We start from the raw sequence: 27,847 nt of genomic DNA on the forward strand, positions 1-27,847 counted from the left end.
CAAGACGACTCTCCCGGGGCGCAGGGAAGAAGAGAGATGCGACCGCGAGAAGGAAGGCGGCCTCGTGGGGGCAGGAGCCCCTCTGGGGAAGTTACAGGGAGAGCCGAGGCCATGGCGGTCAGAGGGAGGACAGCAACGAGGTGTTTTTAAAGGTCGGCACCGAGACGCCCTTTTCAGAGGAAGCCATGAAGAAGAACCCTGCGGGGAGGGCCCCTGTTGAAGATGCCCCGAGGCCTCGGGACGGTGGAGCTCCGCGAGCTAAGCCGGTCAAACCCGCACGCCCTCTGTCCACAGAGGCCGCCCGCAGGAGCCAGCCCCCCACGCCGGTTGCTCGGGCCCGCTGGGTCGTCCCGGGCCCGCGGGGCTCGCCGCTGATTGGCTGCGCCGCCCGGGCGGAAGTGATGCTGCTGTCACTGGCTGCTCCGCTCCCGGGAAGCCGCGAGTTTCCGCAGGGAGGCGGCGGCAGCTGCGGCTGGGCGGGTGAGTTGGGATCTAGGTGGGGGCTGGACATTGGAAGTCCAGGTGGCCCAGAACCCGGGGGAGCCGGCGTCTGAGCATGAGGGCGCTGCGCAGAGGGAGCCTTCGGTCCTGGAGTGGGGGAACCCAGGAGGACGGGGCCTCAAGGTCTTGGATGCCAAGATAGTACGGGTGCTAATGAGGAGAGGGGCACATTGCACCCAGCAGTAGAGGTCGGGGACGGGGCGGGGGGAGGGGATGGGGATCGGTGAAACTGACCCCTGTGCTTAACATGGTTTCTAGGAACTGGGTGTAAAGGCAGCGAGGGCGGCAGTCGCTTGGGAGTAGAATCTTGGACTCCGGGCTGCTCGTACTCTTCTTCCTTGACCACTAAGAGCTGTAAAGATAGGAGTAGCAGTTAGGAGAGGTTAAGATCTGCTTTCGGAACGTGTTTAAGGTTCCTTTCCCAGAAGCCTAGGGATAAAAGTGCTGCTCTGCTGCTGGGAGACAGGAAGAGCTCAGGTTTCTTTCTTCCGGAAATCTGGGATTTTTTGAGGCTGGAAGAGCCTGCCTGGATGGGTCATTATCTGGCTCTGCCTCAGGATTTTTTTTTTTTTTTTTTCTTAGTAGAGTAATATCTTGGGACAGTCGAGGCTGCTAGGGGTCAGGGAGGAACTTGAGAGGGAATATGTTTGGGAACTTAAGAGGAAAAGAGAGGAAGAGATATGGAATGGAGATTTTTAGAGGGAAATGTTAGGTGACATAAGTTCTCTCCCTTTACATGGAGTCTTCAGTAAAATATCCATTTTTCTGGAATGCTTTGAGTTGGATCTGTTTGGGTGTGTGTCTCAGTACTAAGCCCTGCCCCCACGTGGACTCAATAGAGAGAAAAGGCTTTTAAAGGAGCCCAGCCACCCATAGGTACCACATGTTCTGCCACCCCATTCACCTGCCACAGTTGCCAACCAGCTCCAAATTGGCCGTTTTTTTCTTTGAGGACTCCTAAGACCAAGTCCCTGGTTCTATCAAACCTAGGCCATTAGAGCCTGAGCCCTCACTTTGAAGTCAGCCTGCTGAGCTAGTTACAGGGGCAGCTCTTTAGTGCTGTTTTCCAGTTGTTTCCTCTCTCCTGCTTGCTGGCTTGCTCTTGATGCTGTTCGGTTTCATTGACATTTTCTGGCTTACTCCCGTTTCCCCCTGCCTCTTCTCACTTCCCCTGGCATCCTTCGGAGACACACAAACCAGGAAGTTTTAGCTACCACTTAGACTTTCAGGAAGTGTGTTACTTACTTTCTCGGGAGGCATTTTGGTAACAGTTAAGTCCCCTACTAGACCTCCAGAGGAAAAAATGAAAAGAGGGTGCCATGATAGCTCAAGAAATAGGGCTTCTGGATTTTATACTGATTTGGCCTTACAATACCAGTTCTGTTCTGGTCTATGATCTATTTTAGATCCCTAGACATGACACTTGATCAAGTTTCTTTGGTCACTGGTACTGAAGTTCATTTAGCCTCTGCTTGTTCCATTGGGTTTGGTGGGACGTTATTTCTCCTGTTCTTGGGTCCCCCAGGTCTGTAGCCTGTGCTGAGTCAACACTACTCACAGTGAAAGTGATGCCTTTTCTCCCTTTGCACAAGATGAGTGTGACGTGGTTAGCCAGACCAGGAGCTCAGCCTCACGTAGAGTCCAGGTGGGAATGGGGCCCCCTTGTGGGGAGTTAGCCCTGAGGACAGTTGCACTGAGGAATCTGCTGGGGAAAGATTTAATGTGCCCTCTAAAGGGGCAAGGGGTCCTCTCCTAAAGAACAGTCATTTGCTGCCAGTCGTTTGTGGGAGTGGCATGTACTTTGAGCCCTGTGCATGGCAGCAGGGGGAAGGGCGTGGTGTCTGTGAGCAACTGGACCCTCTCTGTTGGATTATCTGGTGTGATGGGGACTGCTGTGGGAGGTCACCCACTGGGGTCAGTACTGGCCCACACTCCATCTGGGGGCTTGTCCCTGTTGGTCAGGGATAAATGTGAGCAAAAAGAGAGGATCAAATACTCAGTAATTTAAAAGGAGTGGATTGGGGACTTCCAGGGGGAACACATTGATGGTTCAAAGTCTCCTTGTCAGATTCCTACAGTTACCAGCTCTTTTATGTCTTTTATGTCCTTCCTCTTTGTCTGCAGCCTACTGCTCTGATGCCGAAGGGGAGGCAGAGAGTGCCACACTTGGATGCCCCCCTGGGCCTGCCCACCTGCCTCTGGCTGGAATTAGCCGGGCTCTTCTTACTAGTTCCCTGGGTCATGTGCCTGGCAGGGACAGGTGGGCCTGAGGCCCAGGGTCCAGGGGGGCTAAGCTGGGCTGTGCATCTGGACAGCCTGGAAGGTGAGGGGGCAGAAGAGACTCTGGAGCAGCAGGCAGATGCCGTGGCCCACGCAGCAGGGCTGGTGAATGCCGGACGCATCGGAGAGCTCCGGGGGCACTACCTCTTGGTCCAGCCAGCTGGGCGTGGGCAGGCCCTGGAGGTGGAGGCCATCCGGCAGCAGGCGGAAGCCGTGTTGGCCAGGCATGAAACTGTGCGCTGGCACTCAGAGCAGAGGCTGCTAAAGCGGGCCAAGCGCAGCGTCCACTTCAATGACCCCAAGTACCCGCAGCAATGGCACCTGGTGAGTCCCGCCCTGCAGTTTTCAGTTTCAGATGGGTAGTTCTGTCTAGTGCTTTAGTGGGCTTCCAACCCCATCACTCCTCAGTTGCCGCCATCCTTTGCCTGAGGGCACATTTCTGTGGTATGTTTTGCCCCTGGGCTCTACCTCCCCTCTACCCTCTGCTGGAGAGCCAGTGTTCTGCGGTGCCTGGGCACACATTCCAGCTCTGCCACCTACTAGCATGTGCCTTTGGGCAAGCTACTTAACCTCTCTGTGCCTCAGTTTCTCCATCTATAAAATGGAGATTGTAACAGTACCTACTTCATAGAATTACAGTTAGGATAAGTGGATTAATATATGAAAAGCACTTAGAACAGTGCAAGACTCATGGTAAACACTATTACATAAGTGCTAACTAACACTGGCATAATAATTATATCATCCAACACTTAATCCTGGCCACCATTTCATGCTAAGTCACCCGTGACTGATGCTGAACTTGGAGACCAGGGCTGTGGCACAGCCTTCTGTGCCCCTCCTTGGCTCTGTTGGTCTACAGCCTCTGCTGGCTCTCTGGTGGAGGCCAAGGGTGAAGGGGGGCTGCCAGCCCTCACTCTGTGTCTCTCTGGGGCATGCTGTGTGTCACTGGATTCCTACCCCCCTTCCTACAGTATAACCGGCGGAGGCCTGGCAGGGACATCAACGTGACGGGTGTGTGGGAGCGCAATGTGACTGGGCGAGGGGTGACGGTGGTGGTGGTGGATGATGGAGTGGAACACACCATCCAGGATATCGCCCCCAACTATGTGAGTGGAACAACCTGGAATGACCCCTCCCACCCGCATATCTTACCTCCTTGATGTTTGCTCGGTCTTGTCCCCTTTCCTAAAGGTCTTTGAGCCAAAGAAAAGGGCCTGGGAGGTGAGATGATGTTCATCTTCTCTCTGCTGCCCCAGCCAGCATTCCAGACAGGCAGTCCAGGCACCACAGGTGGCTCTACCATGGGAGAGCAATCCCAGGCAGTGCTTCCTGCTTCTTGTTGCTGCTCCCTCCCTGGCGCGTAGGGAGTGGCCCCTGTAGGCAGCTTTCCTCTCCACTGAAGTTCTGAGTACCTTCTCTCTAAAGGGTGGCTTTTAGGTAGCCGTAAACCTCTTTTATCCAGGTTTCCCAAGCCATGGAGCAGTGGGCACATTCCTATAGTAGGCAAGAGAGAGGTTTGCTGGGAGCTGTGGTACTTCTCAGTTTTGCCCCAGCTCTTTGCTCACATCTTGAACCCCGTGTGGCTTGCAGAGAAAAATGGGCTCGCCACCCTGTCTTGGAGTCCCAAACTCCCTGTTCCTTCTCTCCCTGAGCTCCAGGATTTGACCCCTTCTAACCAGTGAGTGACCACATGTTGCCCCCTCCCCTGATATTTCAGAGCCCTGAGGGTAGCTATGACCTCAACTCTAATGACCCTGACCCCATGCCCCACCCGGATGTGGAGAACGGCAACCACCATGGCACGCGATGTGCGGGAGAGATCGCCGCTGTGCCCAACAACAGCTTCTGTGCCGTGGGCGTGGCCTATGGGAGCCGCATAGCAGGTAACTCATGCTTGAGTCCAGCCGTAGTGGGCCACTCCTGTGATCACAGTCTTCATTCCCTGCACCCCTTCCCACACTGAAATGTCTTTACCCCACCCTCGACACATAGCCTAGAGCAAGGGTAAGTTTTGTAGGACAAATCAGTTCAATGATTTTTTTCAGTACAGAGGTGTTTCAAACATGTTTTTTAGCAGCAAACCCGACTATATAAAACACATAAGAGCGGACCATTAATGACCTTTTACTTGACTACATTATATTTGTATGTTAGTAATCTATAAAGTACCTTCTCGTTGGTTCTTCCTCCGTAATCCCGTGTCCATGGCTGTGCTCTTGCATGTCCTAACTCTCCAGTGCCCAGTCCTCCTGACAGTCGTGGGCTGCTCTCATCCTTTCGGGAGAGCTGAGCAGCCCTGTGGTTCCTTTGCCTCTCAGTCGTCAAAACAGAAGGTGAAGGGAATGAATGGGGGAGCTCTCCTTCTGATTCCTAGTTAATTCCAGACTGTGTTCCTCTTACGCTCCTGCAGAGGGCAGCAGCCCTCTGTAAATGAAACTACAGAGGGCGCCAGAAACCTTCAGGGTCAAGTCCCTTCTGAAAGCCCATTTGTCCCTACATGGTCACTGGGATGTGACCCACCCATTTTAAAGAGTAAAATTAGGCATCCATGAGAGTAGCAATGGTGATGAATGCCGGTTATTGAACATCTTCGGTGTCAAGCACCGTGCTAGGCGTTTTACATGATTAAGAGTGAAGACAAGAAGGGAACCTTGGTTACCTACATTCTATGCCTCTCCCGCCAGACCCCATGATTGTTAAAGTCTAAGTTCCAGCATTGTGTTAAAAAATATTTTCGGACAGGTAGTACATATACATATACACATGGTATAAAAATTCAAACAGTGCAAAAAAGCATACAGGGAAAGTAAGCCTCCCGCATGTGGCTCCCCACCATGCAGTTCCCGGTCTCGGGGACCAGCATTAGTGAGGAGCTGCTGTGGCCTTCGCTGCCTAGGTATCCGGGTGCTGGATGGACCTCTCACAGACAGCATGGAGGCTGTGGCGTTCAACAAGCACTACCAGATCAATGACATCTACAGCTGCAGGTGAGGCAGAGCAGGTGGGAAGGCAAGAGGCTAGAGCACCTGGGATGAATCTGCCTACAAAAGACCTGCAAAATGGGCTGACCCAGGCAGGCCTGAGCAGGGGACCCCTCACCGGGTTCAGCTAATAAGCTCACTGCCCTCATTTCTCCAGGTCTCCAGCCACTGGGTTCTCAATCTTAAGCTTCTGTGACCCCAGAAATCAGGTTGCCACAAGAGAAGCCCCAGGCTGCCCCATATTTATGTGTTTTCTAAACTCATAAGGCTTCTGGGAGAAAGTAGGCTTTGCTCTCCAACCACAGGGAAGCTGAATGCCCAGCACAGTCCCTGCCACCCTAACGTGTATGCACCTGCAGCTTCAGGTCATGGCTGTGGTGGGAAGGATAAGGAGGAACTGGGGTTGGGCAGCCCCATGCCATTGATGGCACCTGTTCCTACCCCCAACAGTATCTCCCTTAAATGCATGACATTCTCCACAGGGTGCATTTCCTCTTAGAGAAAGAATAGAGAATTCTTGAGCCTAAGAACTGAAAACTTACATAGATTGATATTCCTTCATAGGTGTTCTGCCATCAAGCCTAGCAGTAGATCCCTAGATCAGGAGGGGAGTGGCCCGTGTCCCTCTCTGCTACTGTGTACTGCCCCCTGCTCCCTGCTACCTGAGAAAGGACTTTTAGGGGCAGGAAACCATGGTCCTAAACTAGGGATATGTCCAAGGAAAAGAAAAACCTTAGCATGGACTTCTGTTTTCTACTTTGGAGAAGGGATGGACCTTTGAACCCTATGTCTTTTAGTCATGGGAGTCCTAATCTGGAACCCTTGGGAGGAGAGAAAGAGCTGTAGGCAGAAGGGTAGCCAGCTGAGAGAGGGAGGCCCTGGGTGGGTAGCCACAGCCTGGCTCTGCCCCTTCCCTCTGGGTATTTCTCAACAGCTGGGGACCAGATGACGATGGGAAGACAGTGGATGGCCCACATCAGCTTGGAAAGGTAACTGTGAACTGCATGAAAAAGGGTGCCTAGGAGAGCCGGGACACCCTCCTCATTCAGTCCTAGGAGAAGTGCTACAGGTCAGTCCCTCTTCCCACCCACCCCATTTGCAGTGCCAGATGTATGCCATCTAGCCCTGCTGCCTCCTTTCAGGAAGAGTGTGCCTAACCTGGGGGCAGGAAGCATGGGGGACACTAGTTCTTAGGGAAATGGAGCAGTGCTTTGAGAGAGTTTTCCTGTGGTCTTGTCCTGGCTCCACCCTGTCCTCTGATAAGCAGAGTACACCCATCAGATGTTGCTCACCTAAAAGCTCCCTCCCCATCTCCTGTCTATCTTTAAATCTTTCCCCCAGGCCCAGTGCCCTTTGAACTTTTTTTCTCTTCATTTTAGAAGGGATAGAGAGGAAGACGGATGTGATAGGTAGAGGTCTTTCCATGAGTTCCTCAACTGATACTGGACGTTTTTGCTCCTCAGGCTGCCTTGCAACATGGGGTGATTGCTGGTCGCCAGGGCTTTGGGAGCATCTTTGTGGTAGCCAGTGGTAATGGGGGCCAGCACAATGACAACTGCAACTACGATGGCTACGCCAACTCCATCTACACAGTCACCATAGGTAGCGACCTGACAGTGCTGAGTGTGTGTGTGTGTGTGTGTGTGTGTCACTTGGCGAGGGCATTGCATATATTGGTGCACCCCAACTTCAGTGTGTCTATCTAAATGTGTGAGTGCAGTCATCTCTTTGGGCTCAGATAGGACTAGCCCTGCTCTTAAAGGATCTTGGGACTTCTTTAGATGTCACCATACACTGGAAACACCTCCAACCCATCATGTGGCGATCACCACCACCTCCACCCCACCACAACTGGTTAAGCCTCTGCTCTGGCCTGTCTTTCTGTGGGCCACTTGCCTCCTGCTTGAAGCCTCCCCTGAGCCCCCACTAGCCTAAATGAAGTGCCTTTCACCTGTGCTCCCAGTCAGAGCCTTTGCCACCCCAGCTGTATTGATTTACTTACCTGACTTCCTACCTAAACTGTAGGCTCGCTATCTCTCTCTCTCTCTTTTTTTTTTTAATAGACAGGGTCTTGCTCTGTCACCCAGGCTAGAGCATAGCAGCAGGATCATAGCTCACTACAGCCTTGACCTCCTGGGCTCAAGTGATCCTCCTGCCTCAGCCTCCCAAGTAGCTGGGACTACAGGCATGTGCCACCACACCTGGCTAATTTTTCTTATTTTTTTTTTTTTTGTAGAGACAGGGTCTTGCTATGTTGCTCAGGCTGATCTTAAACTCCTGGCCTCAAGCGATCCTTCCACCTCTGCCTCCCAAAGTGCTAGGATTACAGGCGTGAGCCACTGCGCCCAGCCAACAGGCTCCTTGAGACCAGGACTATGGCCTTTTCCATATGGCCCTGATGCCTAGCACAGTGTGTGACTCACAGTAGATGCTGAATCAGTTTTGAAAACAATGAACATGTGAATGAATAAGTAGGTATAAAAGTGGAAGGCCCCTGGTTTTACCCTAGAGCCAATTGAAAGAATGGTGTTGGGACACAGTATACTCTCTGCCGCTTGAGGCTGCCTGTTCAGATGAGGATTTGGGGCACACTGAGGGACTCGGGCCACTCAGATCATGTGTAAATTCAGGACAGTCCCCCAAGTGACTGTCAAGCTCAAAGCTCAAAGATGGCTCTGGTATTATCAGGCCCCTGCCACAGGACCCCATCCTCATCCAGCTACCCTTTCCCTCCTGGCTCTCTAGGTGCTGTGGATGAGGAGGGGCGCATGCCGTTCTACGCAGAGGAGTGTGCCTCTATGCTGGCGGTCACCTTCAGTGGTGGGGACAAGATGCTCCGGAGCATCGTAAGTGTCCCCCGGGCCCTCCACACCCTGCTGTCCCAAGACATCACGTGGCAGGCTTCGCAGCATGTTTGTGTTCCCTGCTTCCCCGTCCTGGCACTCAGGTGCCACCTCCCCGCAGAGCTGTGTCCCAGCCACTGTTGGGAGAACCGACCTGAGGACTCTGGGTAAATCTGTGGAAATGGTTTTTATCTTAAAGTTTTTGAATTAGGACAAATAATACTTATAGAAACTAAGTGTCACGTTTGTTAAACAACTTTTTTGAAATGTCTTCCTTTGGTAGAATTTAGGCTTTTGCAAATTTCTGTGGACCTAAAAAAAGAAATCATCATTCCATTGCTCTTCAGCCCTTAGATAAAAACTGTGAGTTCTGGTCATGTTTATCTTCAGGAGTAAAGCTAATGGTTGTTTTTATGGGATGGGCAGGAAAGGGAGTCAGGGGAATGTCTCATGTCAACAAGAGAGAGAGCTCTTTCTCAGAGCTATACTTGGAGTCGTAGCAAACGAGATCAGGGCAGGGGAGTGGAGTGTCTCCAGCCTGTGGAACCAGTTAAAGAATTCAGGGGCCATTGCCTACACCTGGCTGAACTTAGCTCCACCCTAGCAGGTTTGGGCCAGGTGTCTGGACCATCATCTTAGAGCTCTGTGCCTGTCCCTGTTGCCCGTAGTAGTGTCATATGGGGTTAGGAGGCTCCAGGCAAGAGCTGGGCTGGAGCCAGGTGGTGTCAGATTTCTCCAGTGGCTGGGTTGGGAGGTCTCTCCAGGGCCATTGGGAATTGGGCTGCTTTGTCTTCCTGCTGGGTAAAATTTATTTTCCAAAACTGAAATTTTGTTATGCCAATAAATGACTTCTGGTCTACACGATGTTCCAAGGCTCTGCGCCAGCTGACCCCTACTCCCTCCTCCCCCGACCCTGGGGAGAAGAGAAACCAGAGTGGACTAAAGTAGAAAGGCCAGAGAGGCTTTGCTCAGCAGGCTGGGCTCTGCACAGAGGGCACCCCACCCCAGGCCCGGCTGGCTTAGGACGACGAGCAGGAACATGCTGTATGCTTTACCCCCTGGTAAAATTCAGGGGAACCAAGCTTGCCCCTGCCCCAACCAGGAACCTAAGAGGTCTCCCTAACACAATTGTCACTCTTGCTCTGCAGTACCTGGCTTTTCTCCTCCTGACTCAACTCAGCTCACTCCCACCCCCACCTTCCGTCTGAACTATAATTTGTCCAGAAATGAAAAGAGAGTTTACTTAGCCAAGTTTCCATCCTTGGAGTGTCCCTGCATTGGAAGCCTGGTGCCAGTTTCTACTCAGTGACCAGGGCAGATGGGTGGAGCTGTCTTTCTGAGGGCAGAGGCGGGGGGCGTATGCTTCCCACCATTTGGCTGCCTGGGGGAGCCGCTCTGGACTTCGCAATGCCTGCCCGGGGCTCCTGCCACCATAGGCAAATTCACGAGCCTCCCGGCTGCACATTAGACTGTTGCTGGGAGGCTGTTTTCCGTAACAGGAAAAAAATCAATCTGCTGCCTGGCACGGACCGGGCTTCCCACTCTCGTTAAGACTACAACTTGGAGAGAGTTTTTCCCTTTTTTCCTGGGAGTGTACGATATCTGGGTGAAAATTACATCTCTTGGCAGCTGCTGTAACAGCTGGAGGGAAGCAGTGAGGACAATGGAGAAAGGACAGCTCTTGGCAGAAGTTGGCACCCTGGTGTCCAGCCCAGAAGACATGTTTGGAAGAAAGCAATTTTCTGGTCTTAGCGCTGGCACCGTGTGCCCAGGATCCGAGTGCCACACAGTGGAGCAGATTCAGGCAGGGCCTCCCCCCCGCCCCCCAGCTAAACCCTCTGAGGCTCCAGGGTTGATGAAAGCCTGAAAAGAGCTTGATGCCAGACAGATGACATCTCCCCCTCCCCCACTCTCGCCTCCCACCTCAGAACCACAGGTAGAGAAGGGGGACTCAGGGCACCTGGCCTGGGGCAGTGAGGCAGCTTGTCCTGTCTAGGGCCACAGAGAGGGCGGGCAGGCCGTGTAGACGCCAAGCCCAGGGGTGGGCAAGGACACGGTTCTCTCCCTGGGAACACACTCCCCGTGGTCGTACCGAGGTCACTCCAGCCCCTGTCGCCAAGCTGCCAAGTTGGATTTCCTTGAATGGTGCCGTCACTGTTGTCCCAGCTCCAGCTGGGGCCCAGTAGCTCCCCTGGCCACTTCCTCTGTCTAGCTTGGTTGCGGGGGTTGGAGGGTTGGAAGTGGGGGTTGGGATGGAGAACTTGGGGATGGGAGCAAGAGTATTAGAGGAGCAAGACTTGGGAACCTGTTGTCTACACCGGCACCCGCCCACGTCTCCCTGTTTCCCCACAGTCATACCCTCAGAAGTGACTCATTCTTATCATCGTTATCCTCATTCTCCAGATGTTCTCTTAAGAGGGCAGAAGGATTAAGGATCTCCTTTGTCCTGCCCTGCAGCGGGTCCCCTCTGGTCAAAGACTCAGCTCTAACAAAGGAAGGGTGTACCTGAGAGCCTCGTTCTGTGCCCCTCACTCCACAGCACCTTGGAACTCAGTCTCTAACCCGCCCCCCACCCATTCCACTGCCTGCCTAGGTGACCACTGACTGGGACCTTCAGAAGGGCACTGGCTGCACTGAGGGCCACACAGGGACTTCAGCCGCAGCACCTCTGGCGGCCGGCATGATAGCTCTGATGCTGCAGGTGCGGCCCTGCCTCACATGGCGTGACGTCCAGCACATCATCGTCTTCACAGCCACCCAGGTGAGATACCAGCAGGTGGACAAGTGGCCTGGCCCAGCCTGCCCCAGAGTTCAGGTATCAGGAGGTTTCACTTTCTAAATGTCCCAAATGTTACGCACCAAGTCCCTTTCTGAGTTGCATGTGTAAAGAACAGGTGTGGGGACCCCACCAAGACCACAGACCTAAACTCATTTGTACCTATTCTGCTGATGCCATTTTACCTGCAAAGGAGAGCTCTGACTGGGCTGTCACTTGTGCCTTCTGGCTCCCTCTCTAGGAGCAAGCCACTGAGGTGGGGTGGTGACATCATAGGCTTTGACCTTTTGTCCCAGCTTTCCTTGGGGAATCCATTCCCGGTAGCCTCCGTGGGAGCGTCTAGACTAGCTCAGCCAACGGGGTGAGAGGAAACCAGACTGAGGTTGTTGAGATTACACTGGCGGTGCAAGAGACTAACCAGGACCTCTGTCCTTTCAGTATGAAGATCGCCGTGCAGATTGGGTCACCAATGAGGCAGGCTTCAGCCATAGCCACCAGCATGGTTTCGGCCTGCTCAATGCTTGGAGGCTCGTTAATGCAGCCAAGGTGAACGGGTGTTGGCAGAGTGCCCTGTGTGGAGTGACCAAGGGAGGGGGCTGAATGCCTGAGACATTGCCTGGCACATTGCCTGGCACACTGCACGTGCCTGATGAATGTTTGTTCGTTTCATTTATCTGACCACCTTTCCCCTCGCCCCAGCTGGTATCCATTTTACCAGTGAAAAAGCAGGCTTGATACTGTAGTTGAAGTTTCCAAGCTATTATTGATAGTAGAGAGTAAATGGGACCCGAGTATAGCTTGGGACTCTCAGGGTGCTCTGGTTCTCGTCTTCCACCCTGGACACAGCCATTTGCTCTGGTTCCTTGGTTTGGTGCCACAGGAGTATTCCAGGGTGTCAGCTGGAGCCTCTGGAGTAGAAGAAGGTGACAAGGAGAGGCCAGTAAAGCAAGAATCAGACCTTAGAGTCGTATTGACAAGCGTGTATGTGTGTGTTGTGTGCTTGTGAGAATGTGAGTTGATCAGTCTTGTTTGTTAATTTCCCATGTCCCGCCCTTTCTTTTAATAGATCTGGACATCTGTCCCTTACTTTGCATCATACGTCGGTCCCGTGTTGAAAGAGAACAAGGCTATTCCACAGTCCCCCCACTCGCTAGAGGTCCTGTGGAATGGTAAGTAGTCAGCACCCAGGGGGTTAATCTTAGGCCTGAGGTTTGGGGCGGGGTGCTGGGGATGCTAAACTCATCCTCCCTGCCGGACTCTTCCCCCTTCCTTCGGGAGCTGAGCTCCAGCCAAACCTGTGGAGTTTTCTTTGACCATTTTAGGACATGTTGCTGCTTCTGAGTTGGCTGGCCCCCTGGCTGCTTAAACGAGACCTTTCTCCTGAGTTACTAGTAGTGAAAAGGAGCCACTAAGCAACTGCGAGAACGGCGGGTGGGAAGAGCGGGGCTGGGACTTGGGGAGATGAGGCGAGAGTTGAAAGGAGTTCCTATGACTTCCATGCTAAGATCTTGCCAGAGAACTCGATTCGGCCCATTGGCCTTTGGATGAAGTAAAAGAGTTGGGAATTTCTTCCTTTGATTCTCGGGCTTATTTAACAGAGAGCCAGATGTGGTCTGTTGTGAGCGGGACAGAGAGTCTGTAGAGGTCTCCCTAGATAGACTTCAGTGACCGTCCTCTGCCCCTGCCTCCATGGTGCCCAGGGTCACCGGGATTGTCTGTAAGGTGAGGGGGAGTATCTTCAAGGTCAGCGATCTGATTTTACACTGAGCACAGAGGTGGAAGCCCCTCCCCGAGAAGAGGGAAGCCGAATCGGACGTTTGTGCCAGAGGACCCTCCATCGGCACGTTTCCCAGCGCGTTGCTTGGGGGATTTTTTTTCTCCCTTGAGTAATTTTGACATGCAGAGTTATGAACTACTTTTTGTGAAGGGTGAAGCATGTCATGCTTAGTGCCCAAACCAGAACTCTGTCCTCACTTTTCCTGACTTCTTAGCAAGTGATCAAACCAGAGCCATAGCGGGAGAAGGAATGGCCAAAGAAGGCCACACAGACGGGAGGGCAGGGGCACTGCCCTCGGTGGAGGTTTTACGGGGAAGATTTGAGTTGTCTCTCTCCCTAACCACGTCCAGCACTTGCCCAATTTCCCTCCACGTGGAGTGAAACCCATGGGCCAGTCATTGCACTGTCCGTAAAAGGAATGTTATCTTGGAAAGGGCATAAAGCATCAGCCAAGACGGGGAAGTTCAGAAACGTTCCCAGGAATGCAGCCCGGTCGGAACCCCCTGGCTTTGCGCTCGCGTGTCTTGGAGATAGTGTGCCCTTTCACTTGGCTCCCGGCCTGCGCTGTTTCCCGTCACTTCTGTCAAGCGAGGGCGTCCACTGAGAGGATTAGGATCCTTTCCAGCTTTGTCGTCTTCTGCTTCCCACTAACCAGAACGTCTGAAGAACTTCCCTAGGTATTGAGGCATCTGGCAACTGCTTGCTTGTCACTAGAAAGCAGGAGAAAGAAGGACAGATCCCCCTGGGTGGGGGAGAGTGGGAGGTGGTCTAGTGCAGAGAGCAGGATCGAGAGAAGGGAGGGGAGGATTCGGGGTGTTTGGCTGCTGGAGCCCTTCGCCTGTTTGGAGGGCAGCAGGCAGGACGGCTGCCGAGTACAGAGGCCAGCCAAGGTGTCTTCTCCTCTGATGTGACTGCATTTACTCCTGAGCAGACACAACAGAAGGGATAGGCTTGTGGGCCTGCTTGGAAGTTGAAGGAAGTCAGTTCAGTTACTAGAGAGTTGAGCATCTCAGTCCCACACCAGGAAGAAACTCCTTCTCCCACAGCCAAGCAATAGTCTTTTTCCACCAGCACCTGGTTCAGTCAGTGTCTAGGATCTGGAAAGTTAATTTTTTTTAAGGCAGAGAGAGCCAAACATCCCTAAGAGGAGGTGAAATGCCTCTAAAACTCGTAAGCAGCATTTTCCCATAGGACTTCCCTCAGTGCTGCAAAGGTTCTGTATCTGTGCTGCTCGACTCAGTGGCCACTAGCCGTCTGAGTCTATTGAACATTTAAATTGTGGCTACTCGGCCATGTCTGTAATCCTAGCACTCTGGGAGGCCGAGGTTAGAGGGTTGTTTGAGGTCAAGAGATCAAGACCAGCCTGAGCAAGAGCGAGAGCCCATCTCTACTAAAAATAGAAAAAATTAACCAGGTGCGATGGCGCATGCCTGTAGTCCCAGCTACTCGGGAGGCAGGAGGATCGCTTGAGCCCAGGAGTTTGAGGTTGCTGTGAACTAGGCCGACACCACGGCACTCTAGCCTGGGCAACAGAGTGAGACTCTGTCTCAGAAAAAAAAAACAGCAACAATAATAATAATTAAATTGTGGCTAATACTATTGAGGAACTTAATTTTATTTAATTATAATTAATTTAAATTTCCATAGCCACCCTAATGGCTAATGGCTACCATTTTGAGCAGCGCAGCCAAAGAGCAGGACAGCTGTTTCTGTCTCCCACTGACAGGAGGCTGTGAGGGAAAGGGGACTGAGGCCCCTTGGTGTTTTAGATCCTGACACTGGGTGTGAAATCGCTACCCCAGGGTAGGAGGGAGAGTGGAGCTTTGGGAGGAGTGTCTTATGCACAGAGGAGCTTGCTGAACACCCCCTTGCACCGTCCTTCATCCTTATTCGCAGTCTGGGTCTACTGGCTGACCCTCCGCCTGCGCTGTGCACCCTGCTCCCGCAGCTCTGCACACCTTCCCTCTGCAACCACCATTTGCCTCCATACTGATTCTTCCTTCCGCCTTCAAATTAAAATCCCTGCTACCCTTCAGCCAGCAACCTTTTCACATGAATGAACGAGCAGTTGTTCACTTTCATCACACACTTGCTCTGCCCCTGAGGACTTCCTTCGTGACTCAGTGCCCCTTTCCGGATCTGGGCCAGGAGCTGCTTCAGGGTTCATCCCTCCTCCCCTTCTTCTTGCCCCTCCGACCCCATTCATGAGGCTCTGCTACAGCCTCTGTCCTCCGCTGCCCTGTGTGACTGCCTTTGCTCCGGAGCCCTCTTCTGGCCTCTCCGCCTGAAGTACCTGTTTCCTTTGTTTGCTCCTTAGCGACTCTCAAACTGCGAGTGTCTTCCAGGACTCATTCCATGACCCCTTTTTCCTCATTCTGTGTTCTCTTCCGCAACTGGGCAGCTGTGTTTATAACGTCAGCTACCACCTCTCCACAAATGATTCCTAGATCGAACTCTGTTATTCTGATCCCTCACCAGCGAGAAGGATAGATTATCCTACAACAGCTTCTGCAAGATTGTGGGCAGATAGAGCCCTGGCTTCTGGGACAGAGGGTGAGAGTTGAAAAAAACCGCAGCTTACCAAAGGCCAAATAATAAGATGAGGACATCAGCTGAGATTTGAGTGCTTTTATGTGGCAAGCACTTTTCTTGGATTGGGTTCCTTTTCGGATTCTATTCTGTTCCATAGTGTTCCATAACATGTCATTTACTCTCCTGTAAGCCACTTCCCTGCCGCATGAGTGCTTTTCTCCAGCTATGCCATAAATATTTTCCTTCATCTTTCTCTTCCTAAATCACTCTGTGTTGTTGATATTCTACCAATACATTGCATTTAACACATACAAAATTTTAGATCTCATTATCACTTCTCAAAAGCCAACTTGCTTTGCAGGTTTCTCCCATTTATGTCAGTGCCATTACTGTTCCCTAGGTCCCCAGACTTGAAACTCTGGCATTTTTAATCCCTCTGTATCCCCTGCCTCTCCCCAAGTCTTCCCCTGGCCTTTCCCTTGCAATTTAGTCTTTTCATTTTTTTCTCTGAAGTGTCTGTCCCTTGATGGATTGATTCACTCATTCATTCTACAAATATATGAGACCTACTTCATCCCAGGCACTGTGTTAAGTTCTAGGGATTCAGAGATAAGACATGATTCCTGCCCTCAAAGAGCTCACAATCTAGTAGGGAAGACAGCCGAGTTTGCAGTATAATACGATGTCACACGCACTGCAAGAGGGACAGCACAGGTGCTTTGAGAGCACCACAGAGATGTCTTCTACCAGCAGAGAAGACAGGGAAGGGTTCTTAAACTGGTGACTGCCCTGAGTTTTACCATATAAGCTAGCCAGGAGAAAAGGTGAGGAAATGGACATCCAGGCAGCAGGAACAACATGTACAAAGTTGATGGTGTCTTCAGGGAGCTGCAAGTAATTCAGTATGGCTGGAGCATGGGGTGCAGGGAAGAGGAGGTGGCCATGCCAGGTAGAACCTTGTGTGCCACGGTAGGGAGTTTGGGCTTCATCTTGAAGACCTTTGAGAGGGATTATCACCAACTGTTATTAGCAGTAAGGGAGAAGGAAAGGAATCAAAGAGATTCCCAGGGTCTTATCTTTTAGAGATGCATACTGAAATCTCTCTCTCTCTTTTTTTTTTTTTTTTGGAGAAAAGTCTCGATTTGTTGCCCCGGCTCGAGTGCAGTGGCATCATCATAGCTCACTGCAACTTCAAACTCCTGGGCTCAAGCAATCCTGCCTCAGCCTCCTGAGTAGCTGGGACTACAGGCATGCACCACCAATTTTTTCAATTTTTAGTAGAGACTGGGTCTCGCTCTTGCTCAGGCTGGTCTCAAACTCCTGAGCTCAAACGGTCCCCCTGCCTCGGCCTCCCAGAGTGCTAGGATTACAGGTGTGAGCCACTGCACCTGGCCTTACGTACTGAAATCTTTACTGATGAACTGGGGCTTCCCCTGATAGAATCTGGGCAGGGGAAGAAGTAGGGGTCATAGTGAAACAAATATATTGGCCATATATTAATATTTATTGAAGTTAGGTGTTGAGAATATCTGTTCTCTTGACTTTTATATAGGTCTGACATTTTTTGTAATAAAAATTTATAGGCTGGGCGCAGTGGCTCATGCCTGTAATCCTAGCACTTTGGGAGGCCAAGGCAGGAGGATCACTTGAGGCTGGGAGTTTGAGACCAGCCTGGGCAACATAGCAAGACCTAGTCTCTACAAAAAAATTAAAAATTAGCTGGGCATGGTTGCACGTACCTGTAGTCCCAACTACTTGGCAAACTGAGGCAGGAGGATCTCTTGAGCTCAGGAGTTTCAGGTTGCAGTGAGCTATGATGATGCCACTGCACTCTAGCTGGGGAGACAGAGTGAGACCCTGTCTCAAAAAAAAATGTGTCTATATATGTATATAAATGTTACATTTATATATGTTCATATAAATAAACATATATTACATGTTTTTTAAGTATTTACATATATAAAGATTTCTAGGTTTTTAGCTTGGGCAACTGATTAGATGGCGATGTCATCAAATGAGATTGAAAATCCAGGAGGAAGACCAGAATTGGCGAGGGTTACGAGGTATAGAGAGCTGAGGAAGGTCATGTTGACTATGCTTTGTTTGAGGCTTCTGTACAACATCTTAAAGTTATATCTAGCCAGGCACAGTGGGTTGTGCCTGCAGTCCCAGCTACTCAGGAGGTGAGGCAGGAGGATCACTTGAGGTCAGGAGTTCAAGACCAGCCTAGGCAACATAGCACAACGCCATCTTTGAAAAACTTTAAAAAAAAAGTTACACCTAAAAAGCAGTTGAATAAATAACTTTGAAGGTCTAGACTGAAGATAATGATTTGAGTGTCATTAGCATAAAAATGGAAGAAAAAAGTCTTGGAGAGAATGAGATCACCATTATTAGTGGGTAGACAGTGGATTAAAGAGGGCCTAGGACAAAGCCTGACATGAAAGGAGTAGACAGGAAAAGGAGCCTCCAGCGAAAGCTGAGAGGAGATGGCCTGTGGGACAAGAGGACAATCAGGAGAGTGTTGCCCCAGCAATCAGGGCAGTTCCAGTGAGAGAGGGCAAGCAAGACAAGGACTGAAGAAGGCAACTGGGTTCAACAAAGAGGTCACTGGCGATCTTGAGGAGAATCACTTCAGTGTACTTGTAGGTGCAAAAGCTAGATTATGGTTGGCTGAGTAATGGGGTAGGGGGAGATGTCTAGTGAAGCAGGCAAATTGAACACATGCTTTTACCTCTGCTCTCTCCCAAAACCTCACCAAAATAAGAATAAAGGAGTAAAAATGGTATAAGCACAAAGACAAAAAGAGGAGACCACAGGAAATGAGAGATTTCGTCACACTTTTGGAAGATGGAAAATGAATGGAGAAGTGAGCAGGGCTAAGAAAATTGCAAGCCAAATCCCTGCAAGGGGGGAACCGAGAACAAGCCCATTCGTGCTCCGGTATCCCAAAGGGCAAAGGCCGTGAAGGCCCCAGTACTGCAGAAGACAGAGATGAAAACTGGGGTCAGTTGAAAGACTCTAGGTACCCTCTCCCATCCTTAGCAGCTGGGTGATGGCCCCTTCCTTATCTAGGCAGGAGTTGGGAGGTGTATTCTCCAGAGCCAGGGCCCCCAGATACAGCACAAAAGGGGAGGCAGGGACTCTACTGAGAGGAGACCCTTCACACCAAGCCAGCTGCCCCAATCCCTGGGCACTGGCAGCCAGGAGATTGGAAGAGTCCTCTCTGGAGAAATGGAATGGTTCCCCGTCAAAAGATTTGGAGATACTGATACGTGGGGCTCCTCCAAGGAAACAACCGAGTCCCAGTCCAGTTAACTTTAAGGACGCCCTCCAGGTGACAAGCTCTGCCCATGGTTAAGCATCCAACTGGCTTTTGAAAGTAATGGGGATCACTGCCATTTGGAAGAAATCCTCCAAATACCTCCAAATTCTGATGAAAGTCATTTTCAGTCAATAAAACTATTCCCAACCTAATTAATCACATGGAAAGGTAGAATAAGGATGTTTTCAGACACACAAGATCTTACTCATGCTGCCTTTGTCTAAAAGCTACTAGAAGATGTGCTTCAATGAAGGCTGATCCAAGAGAAGGAAAAGAAGAAAAAACAAAGGAAAGAAAGAAGGAAGAAGGGAGAGGGGGAAGAGAGAGGAGGTGAAAGCCCAGGTGAGAAGTGAAGGAAGGTCCCAGCCCGACAGCAGCACAGCAGATAGGGGTGGGACAGAAGGCTGCAGAGGGAGAATCTCAGGGGCAAATGGACATTGAGGGAGCCCCTGACCAGTTTTTTCATTTAATAAAATAGTATTCAAGCCAGGTGCGGTGGCTTGGGCCTGTAGTCCCAGCTACTCAGGAGGCTGAGGTGGGAGGATCACTTGAGGCCAGGAGTTCAAAACCAGCCAGGGAACATAGCGAGACCCTGTCTATAAAAATTTTTTTTAATTAGCTGGGCCTGCACCTACAGTCCCAGCTACTCAGGAGGCTGAGGCAGGAGGATCAATTGAGCCCAGGAGTTCAAGGTTACAGTGAGCTACTGCACTCCAGCCTGGGCAAGAGAGCAAGACCTCATCTCTAAAAACAAAATGAAGTAAAATAAAATTTTAAAAAAGATAATATTCAGAGAAGTTAGGTGGTTCTTTTGTGAAGTTGGGGAAGAATTAGTGATAGGGACACGAATTTAAATAAACCAAAAAACAGGACAATTATTAATATTAACTCCAGAGGGGAAAGCAACAAGTTGTTCAGGAAATGAAATATTAACATAACCATTGTACACTACTTGGCTAGATTCAACATAATATTGACAAGGTTACTGTAAGGGAAACTACATGTTGATCTAACTGCAAATTGTGATTGAATTATTTTTAGAAGATATGAGGGGCAGGTTGGGAAGAAGGTGTGCGCATAGGCTGTTAAGTCATCTGCTGTAATCAAGTTAAGAAATAATGTCTCCTCGCACTCTGGGAGGCCGAGGCGGGCGAATTGTTTGAGCTCAGGAGTTCGAGACCAGCCTGAGCAAGAGCGAGACCCCGTCTCTACTAAAAAAATAGAAAGTATATGGACTGCCAAAAATATATATAGAAAGATTAGCTGGGCATGGTGGCGCATGCCTGTAGTCCCAGCTACTCGGGAGGCTGAGGCAGGAGGATCACTTGAGCTCAGGAGTTTGAGGTTGCTGTGAGCTAGGCTGACGCCACAGCACTCTAGCCCAGACAACAGAGTGAGACTGTCTCCAAAACAAAATAAATAATGTCTCAAATTCATAAATCATGAAGTAGCCATACATGCTTACTATTTAGAAACATGAAGGTAGATCCCAGAAGAAAACAGCTAAAAGCAATAAAATACGTTTGCTTCTGGGCAGTGGATCACAGAGGTGGTAAGGAACAGGGGAGGGAATTATTCTCTCTCGTTATAGGCACTCTAGAACCAATTTATGTTTAGAACTATGCATACTGTGCTTTGTTGGTAGAAAAAAGTGTCAGGGATGATCGGGAGGGTGAGGAGTAGTGATAGTGAACATAAAGAGCTTTCTAGGCCGGGCGCGGTGGCTCCCACCTGTGATCCTAGCACTCTGGGAGGCCTAGGCGGGAGGATTGCTTGAAGTCAGGAGTTCCAGACCAGCCTGAGCAAGAGGGAGACCCTGTCTCTACTAATAATAGAAAAATTAGCCAGGCAGGGTGGTGTGCACCTTTAGTCCCAGGCACTCGGGAGGCTGAGGCAGGAGGATTGTTTGAGCCCAGGAGTTTGAGGTTGCTGTGAGCTATGATGATGCCACAGCACTCTACCCTGGGTTACAGGGTGAGACTCTGTCTCAAAAAAAAAAAAAAAAAAAAAGGAGCTTTCTCAAGTTTGCCAGCAAAGGAAAGGAAATAATATCTGATATGTGTGTAGCCTTAAGACTTGCTAGGTGCCATTCTGAGCACGTAGCTATATTAACTAATCCTGTCCTCCTATCAGCCCTGTGACGTAGACACTATTACTGGCCCCATTTTACAGATAAGGAAACTCGTTCAATTCTCACAGCTGGTGAATGGCAGAGCTGGGATTTGAACCCAGGCTGGATGGTTCCAGAGCCCATGCTCTTAATGCTGGTAGTTGGAAGGAAGTAAAGAATTGAGGAAAAGTTTATTTGTTCTTGGTTTTCATTTGTAGTAGGAAAGCCGTAAACAAGAAGATCCAGCCAAGAAGTAGGTAATTAGGCTGATCCAGGATTTGACTGTGGCCAAACGTTACTGTGAAAGGACAAGGAGGCAAAGAGAACTTAGAGCGCAGACAAGCAGGTTGGAGAGTCGTTGAGCTGTGGCATCTCAGCCGGTTAGGAAAAAGGAGCTGGATGGACTGCAAGAGTGTGAAGGGGTCAGGAAGGGAATGAAAGGAGGGGCCTTGTTTTCAGAGAAGGGGGGACATTGGCTTTGGAGAGTTGACAGATGGAATCATAGAAAGTGCATACATGCACACGTACATACACAGAAAGGTCTGGATGGATACTTGCTGGCATGTTATCAAAAGCTCTCTGTGCCTTTTGTTTTTACTTTTGCCCATCTGCTTTTTTAATTTATCTTCAATTGATTTGTATTGCTTATATAATAAGAAAACCCACAATGAGAGTTACTAAGCCATTCAGAAGTGAAGCAGCCCCAGGTAATGACAAGGTCCAGGTACGGTCCTGGGTGTGGGTGGCTGCCATGGGTTGAGAAAGGGCTTTGGAGTGAGGGAGGTAAAGCAGCATGAAGGTGTGACATTGGTTAGGTGGTCCTCGGGAACACTGGTGTCATGGTAGGTGATGGCACGTGGTACTCTTCAGCCAGTGCAGTGAGGCGGAACTGAGCAGGAGGTCAGTAGGGACAGGGAGCGGAAGAACAGAAAGTCTTGAGCCTTTCCTTTCCTCCTCCTTCAGTCACAGCTACCCATGCGCACACCGCCGCACCCCTGGAATGGGGCGGTGGCATGTTAGCTGGTCTTTTCTCACCTGCTCCTCTCTCTAATTCATCCTACCCACAGCTATTAGAGTAACCTTCCTTCGGCACTTCTAAAAAAAACGTCTGTCCTTGCTCAATAATCGATAATAGGTCTCAGTTGCTTATTTAAAACAGAATTTGTTAAAGCCCTTCCCAACCTAGGTTCCCTGCCCCCTACTTTCAGGACTCTCTGAGCTGCTGCTTCTGTAAAATGAAGGTATTGCTCTCTGCCTTGCATATTGGAATGAATTAATGGAAGAAAAAGTGCTTTAGAAAGAATTATTTCTGGCTGGGCATGGTGGCTCAATGCCTGTAATCCCAGCACTTTGGGAGGTCAAGGCAGGAGGATCACTTGAGGCCAGGAGTTTGAGACCAGCCTGGGCAACATAGCAAGACCCTCTACAAAAAATAAAAAAATTAGCCAGGCATGGTGGTATGCACCTATAGTCCCAGCTACTCAGAAGGCTGAGATGGGAAGACCACTTGAGCCCAGAAGTTCAAGGCTGCAGTGAGCTATGATTATACCATTGCACTCCAGCCTGGGCAGCAGAGTGAGACCCTGTCTCTGGAAAAAAAGAAAACAAGAGAATTATTTCTCATTGCAACCTAATTTCTCAATAGTCCCCAATTGAGTCTTCCACTTCAGTAGCTTTTTTAAAAAAAACTTTTTATTTTGAAGTAATTGTAGATTAACAGAAGGTTGCAAACAAATGTATAAGAGAAGTCCCATGCCCCCTTCTCCCAGTATAAACGTCTCACACAATTATAGTACAATATAAAAACCAAGAAATTGATGTTGGTAAAATCCATAGAACCTATTCAGATTTCACCACTTACACATGCACTCAATATTTGTGTGTGTGTGTGTGTGGGCGGGGGTCTGTGCGATTTCATCACGTATGTAGCCTTGCCTAACCACACTCACAACCAAGATCAGAACTGTACCATTACCACAAGACTCCCTTGTGTTACCCCTTTGTGGCCGCACCCATTCCCTCCTCCCGTCCCTAATCCCTGGCAACCGTCCGTTCTCCATCTCCACGGTGATGTTATTTCATGAATGTCATCTAAATGGGTTCATGCAGTATGTATCCTTTTGAGATTGGCTTTATTCACTGACATAATTTCCTTGAAGTTTTTCCACTTCAGTGTTTTTTTAAGAAATTAATATTGTATTGTCTTCACTATGAGACTTGTTCATTTCTACCTCTGTCTTTGTACGTGCCATTTTCCTCTCCTAGAATACCCTCCACCAGCCCTCTCATCTGTCTGGATTCATTTCCTTCTTCAGAGTGTGTGTCACTGCTCTGTGCCCAAACCCATAGGACTCGTCTCTGTTCCCTTGTCAATTATATATATATATATATCTCATACCATATCATTTTCCACTTGCAGGTAGAAGGCAGGGACCATGCCCAACTTATCTTTATATTCCCAGCATCTAGTACAGTGCCTGAAATGTAGGAGGTACTCAGCAACTAATTTTGGGGATGAATGAATGATTGAAGTTGCTCTGTTGGGTTCTGATATTGTGTCTTGAGAATGTGTTGTCTTTCCAACTAGACTCTAAGCTAGAGTGTAAACTTGAAAGCAGCAACTCCATTCCATTTACTAGTATGCGCTCGGTCCCAGCTAGGGTTGCCATAGATGTTTGTATGTGGCTTCAAAGAGCGTGTGCCTTTGTGCATGTTGGGATGAAGTGAGGGCGTAAGTGTTTGTGGGCTGGTTTCCCAGCTGCCCAGCCTGACTTCCCACAGTCAGCAGGATGGACCTGGAGATGTCGGGGCTGAAGACCCTGGAGCATGTGGCAGTGACAGTCTCCATCACCCACCCACGGCGCGGCAGCTTGGAACTGAAACTGTTTTGTCCCAGTGGCATGATGTCCCTTATCGGCGCCCCTCGCAGCATGGACTCGTACGTACACTTGCCTATGGCCCTCTGGGCTCTCTTTGCAACAAGAGCTTTTCCAAGGAAAAGATGTGGGAGAAGTGGATACTGGCACTGTCCTAAGATGCTGTGGCACGGCCATCCCTGGCAGCCGGAAGCCATTTAGCACGTGCTTTCTTCAAGTGCTCACAGTGTGCTGGGCGCTACACTGTACATCCATTTGCTCTAATCCTTGCAAATAGATCCCTGCAAAATAGACTTTGTAACCTCCTTTTACAACTGAGGACACAAGTCACAGAGCTAGCAAGTGCCTGAGAGAGTAAGAAAGAGCCTAGATCTGTGGGCCTCCCGAAGCCGTGCTCTTGCGGTGCCTGCTTTTTCCACTACTCCACATTGACGCAGGTCCCTCCGTCCATGAGACCCCAGGGGCAAGGGACAGCACTGGAGGGCCCCTCGTGGCACCTTTCCAAATGGCTGTAGCTCATTTCCGTGGCCACTGCATTAGGAAAATAACGTTTCTGGAAGAAGGGGTCGGCTCCCTGCACCGGGCCTTCCACGTTTTCTGCTGTGCTCTTTCCCCAGGGATCCCAACGGCTTCAACGATTGGACCTTCTCCACTGTGCGATGCTGGGGGGAGAGGGCAAAAGGGGTCTACAGGCTGGTTGTCAGGGATGTAGGTGAGCCTCCCTGCCCTTCCGCCAGGGCCCTGCCTTTCCTGCTCATCATCTGGTCCCTCTGGATCTTAGGGCCCCCACAGAAGGTGTCCCAAGTGGAATGCATAGGGTTGCCATTGGACAAGAGGGTTGATGCCAAGAAGTATGCCCCATCCAAAACATGGGCACTGATATCTAAAACTGTTCATTTATACGACCTCTCACATTCCTTGGAGAAGTGACTGATCCATTTTTCCTCAGGATAGCAACAAAAATTCCTTGTTGAAACCACATTTCAAGTCCTTTCACATATAACCATTCTTCGGCCAGCCCTGGTAGGCAGGTAAGGGCAGGACTCATTTTCACCATTTTTTTTTTCTTTTTTTTTTGAAAAACTCGCCCAGAGGTTTGAAGTGACTTGTGGAAAGTCTCACTATCAGTGACTATGGAGGTTCTTCAGTATCAACACAGAGACTGTAAATTGAGCCCAGCCCTCCCAACTGCCATCAAGTCAGGTGCTCACTAGACCGGTGGTTTTTAAACCTTTCTTTAATTTAGGAGAAAGACATTTTTTTTTTTTCAAGCAGAATCCCGGCTGCACCCCCAGAATATGAGAGATAAAGGCCAAACTTCTGTGCTTTGGAGTAGAATCTTTCAAGTCTCCTTTCCATTCCTACGGGTACCCAGGGAGGCACTTCTGCAGAGCTCCGGCACCCGTGGGACAGTTAGACAACGGCTACAGCAGACCGTGTGGGCTGAGCCCCTCTGGGTGGCGGGGCGGGCAGGGCCTCGGCTGTTTGGCGGGGCCAGCAGAAGGGCTGGCTCGTGACTGCCCCCCCTTGCTGCCCTAGGAGATGAGTCATTCCAGGTGGGCATCCTCCGGCAGTGGCAGCTGACCCTATATGGCTCTGTATGGAGTCCCATAGACATCAGGGACAGAAAGAGGTAGGTACAGCCACATGTGTCAGAGAGGAGCAACTCGTGGGGGCTGGGGAAAGGGCCACCTAGGGAGCCCCATCCCCCTGACCCCAACTGTGCTTCCCAGCTCCAGCCTCAAGCCAGTAGATAGAGGCGCGGGCTGGCAGCCCCTGCCCTTTGCGCTGTGGGGCTTCCCTCCCTGCAGCCGGGAGGTAGGAGGACGGGTGAGGGCAGGCGGTGTGGGGACCATGTTCAGTAGGGCACCCTTCTCTTCTCCACAGGCTGATAGAAAGTGCCATGAGTGGAAAATACCTGCATGACGGCTTCGCTCTGCCCTGCCCACCTGGGCTGAAGATTCCCGAGGAAGATGGTTACACCCTCACCCCCAACACCCTCAAGGTACTAGGGCCATGACTCAAGCTACAGGCAGACAAGACTGTCCTGGGGGCATTGGTCCTTGTTGCGATACTCAAGGCGGCCCGGGGAATGAAGGATTGGGAAATCTGGGTCCCAGCAGTGGTTTCACAGCCTTGCTCCTGTTCTACGAGCTAACTCAGGCTTTGTGTGGGGAGGGGACGACACGAGTGGTTGGGGTGGGAGAGGCTGTCCCAGAAGAGGGGAGACTTTCGGAGTCCATAGTTCTAGGCTGAGAGATGCTACAGTCCCTCATACAGGTGCTTGGCTTTTCTGCAGACGCTGGTGCTGATAGGCTTTTTTACCATCTTCTGGACCGTCTACTACATGCTGGAAGTATATTTGAGCCAGAGGAATGTGGCTTCCAACCCACTTTGTAGGCGTGGACCCTGCCACTGGCCCCAACGGAGGCGAAAAGCCAGGGAGGAGGGGACAGAGCTAGAATCAGTGCCACTTTGCAACAGCAAGGATGTAGACGGAGTGGAAGCAGAGAGTGGGGGCCCTCCCACTACCTCTGGCCTCCTCGCCCCAGACCTGCTGGATCAAGGGGACTGGACCCTGTCCCAGAACAACAGGAGTGTCCTGGACTGCTCTCACCAGCACCAACCCACAGACCTGTTACAGGGGAAGGAGGGGCAGATCTGCTGACCTCAGGGCCTCACAGACTCGGTGTGGGACAGGCTCTTGCTTCCCCAAAGTGGGAAAGTTTACAAAGCGGCTCCCAACTTTCCTGCGCTCTGGCGGGAAAGCAGTCCTGCTGCTTACATCTGGAATGTGAGGCCTAAACAGCTTCCTCTGACTGCGCTCAAGGAGGGTGAGGGCCTTCTTAAGGTAAAGGGGCAGGGGATTGGTGCCAGAGAACGGTCTGGTGAGAGCCACAGTATCTTCTCCGACTGAACAAGAGGTTTTGGTGAGAAGGTCTTGGACAAGAGATTGGTGCGCCCTTTGGGAGGCCTCTGTCCTCATTTCTCTTGGGCAAACCAGTTGTCTAGGTCACACCATGCGTGGGGGACTCCCGGACTGTGCGTGGGTTGAGAAGGTGCTGCCATGGCCAGGAGAGCATCTCAACAGAAGCATCACTGGGGTCCCTTGGGAAGAGGACTTGGGGCTGGAGGCTGGGAAGAGCCCCCAGACATGCTTGTCTTGAAAGCAGCTGCCTCCATTATCCTTTCTCTGGACCCCTGTCAGAAGCCAACCTTGAAAGCACCCCACTCCTTCATCACCCCCACCCTTCGTCCTTCTGAAGGGCACAGTGGGGATGGGCCTGGCTCCCCAGGGCCTGCGCTGCTTCAGGAGGGACCCCCGCGGCAGGACTGCAGAGCGGGCGTCAGACACGTGTGTTTCAGGAGACAGCCTTGGGGTTGGGGCCACTGCCACTCCAGCTCTGCAACCACCCCGTCTTCCTCCGCAAAGTGCTCAGGGAAATGGCCTTCCCCCCGGAGGTCAGCTGTCTGCCTTGCAGGCCGTGGCTCTTCCTCCTTTTCGTGGCCTCCCACGCTAGTCAGCTGATCTGAATTTTTTTTTTAATGCTTAAAATTTGGTTTTCTCTTTTCATAGCAACATTTTGTTGAATTTTTTTCTGCACAGCTTTTCCAAAATAAAAACCTTCCAAACAATTCTGCCGCCCCCATCTCTCCTTCCCTCTGCCTCCCCAAAGCTAATGCAAGTTGCCACGTGGCTTCTCTTTCCCTTCAGTCCCCGAGACTCACCCTCTTATTCCACGGCCTGGTTCCTCAGAAAGAACCAGACCCTCCTGGAGTCTCGGGGTGTGAAGGGTCCTTCAGAGGACGGCGGCCAGGAATACACACAAACAAACCCAATAC

The 27,847-nt window shown here is 50.8% G+C and overlaps 1 protein-coding gene across 1 annotated transcript; it reads left to right on the forward strand.

Annotated features, from left to right (window-relative positions):
* Positions 1-416: 416 nt before the first annotated feature.
* PCSK7 (proprotein convertase subtilisin/kexin type 7) lies at positions 417-27,705 on the forward strand. The gene is made up of 17 exons (XM_069470859.1): positions 417-480; positions 2,027-2,146; positions 2,626-3,105; positions 3,756-3,890; positions 4,502-4,667; positions 5,681-5,771; positions 6,700-6,754; positions 7,229-7,367; positions 8,511-8,611; positions 11,202-11,369; positions 11,823-11,930; positions 12,451-12,553; positions 23,910-24,066; positions 24,622-24,716; positions 25,544-25,637; positions 25,892-26,009; positions 26,304-27,705. Exons 3-17 carry the CDS (start codon positions 2,638-2,640, stop codon positions 26,670-26,672), a joined length of 2,367 nt encoding a protein of 788 aa, XP_069326960.1. The 5' UTR covers positions 417-480; positions 2,027-2,146; positions 2,626-2,637; the 3' UTR covers positions 26,673-27,705.
* The last annotated feature ends 142 nt before the right edge of the window (positions 27,706-27,847 follow it).

This window comes from Eulemur rufifrons, chromosome 6, assembly GCF_041146395.1.
Source record: "Eulemur rufifrons isolate Redbay chromosome 6, OSU_ERuf_1, whole genome shotgun sequence".
NCBI classification, from domain to species: Eukaryota; Metazoa; Chordata; class Mammalia; order Primates; family Lemuridae; genus Eulemur; species Eulemur rufifrons.

Bases quoted from the DNA above. Each gene is read 5' to 3' on its own strand.
- PCSK7 (XM_069470859.1), top strand. From the start codon at position 2,638: ATGCCGAAGGGGAGGCAGAGAGTGCCACACTTGGATGCCCCCCTGGGC. The intron at 24,067-24,621 runs GTACGTACACTT...CTCTTTCCCCAG, and splicing joins GCCCCTCGCAGCATGGACTC to GGATCCCAACGGCTTCAACG. The intron at 25,638-25,891 runs GTAGGTACAGCC...TCTTCTCCACAG, and splicing joins GACATCAGGGACAGAAAGAG to GCTGATAGAAAGTGCCATGA.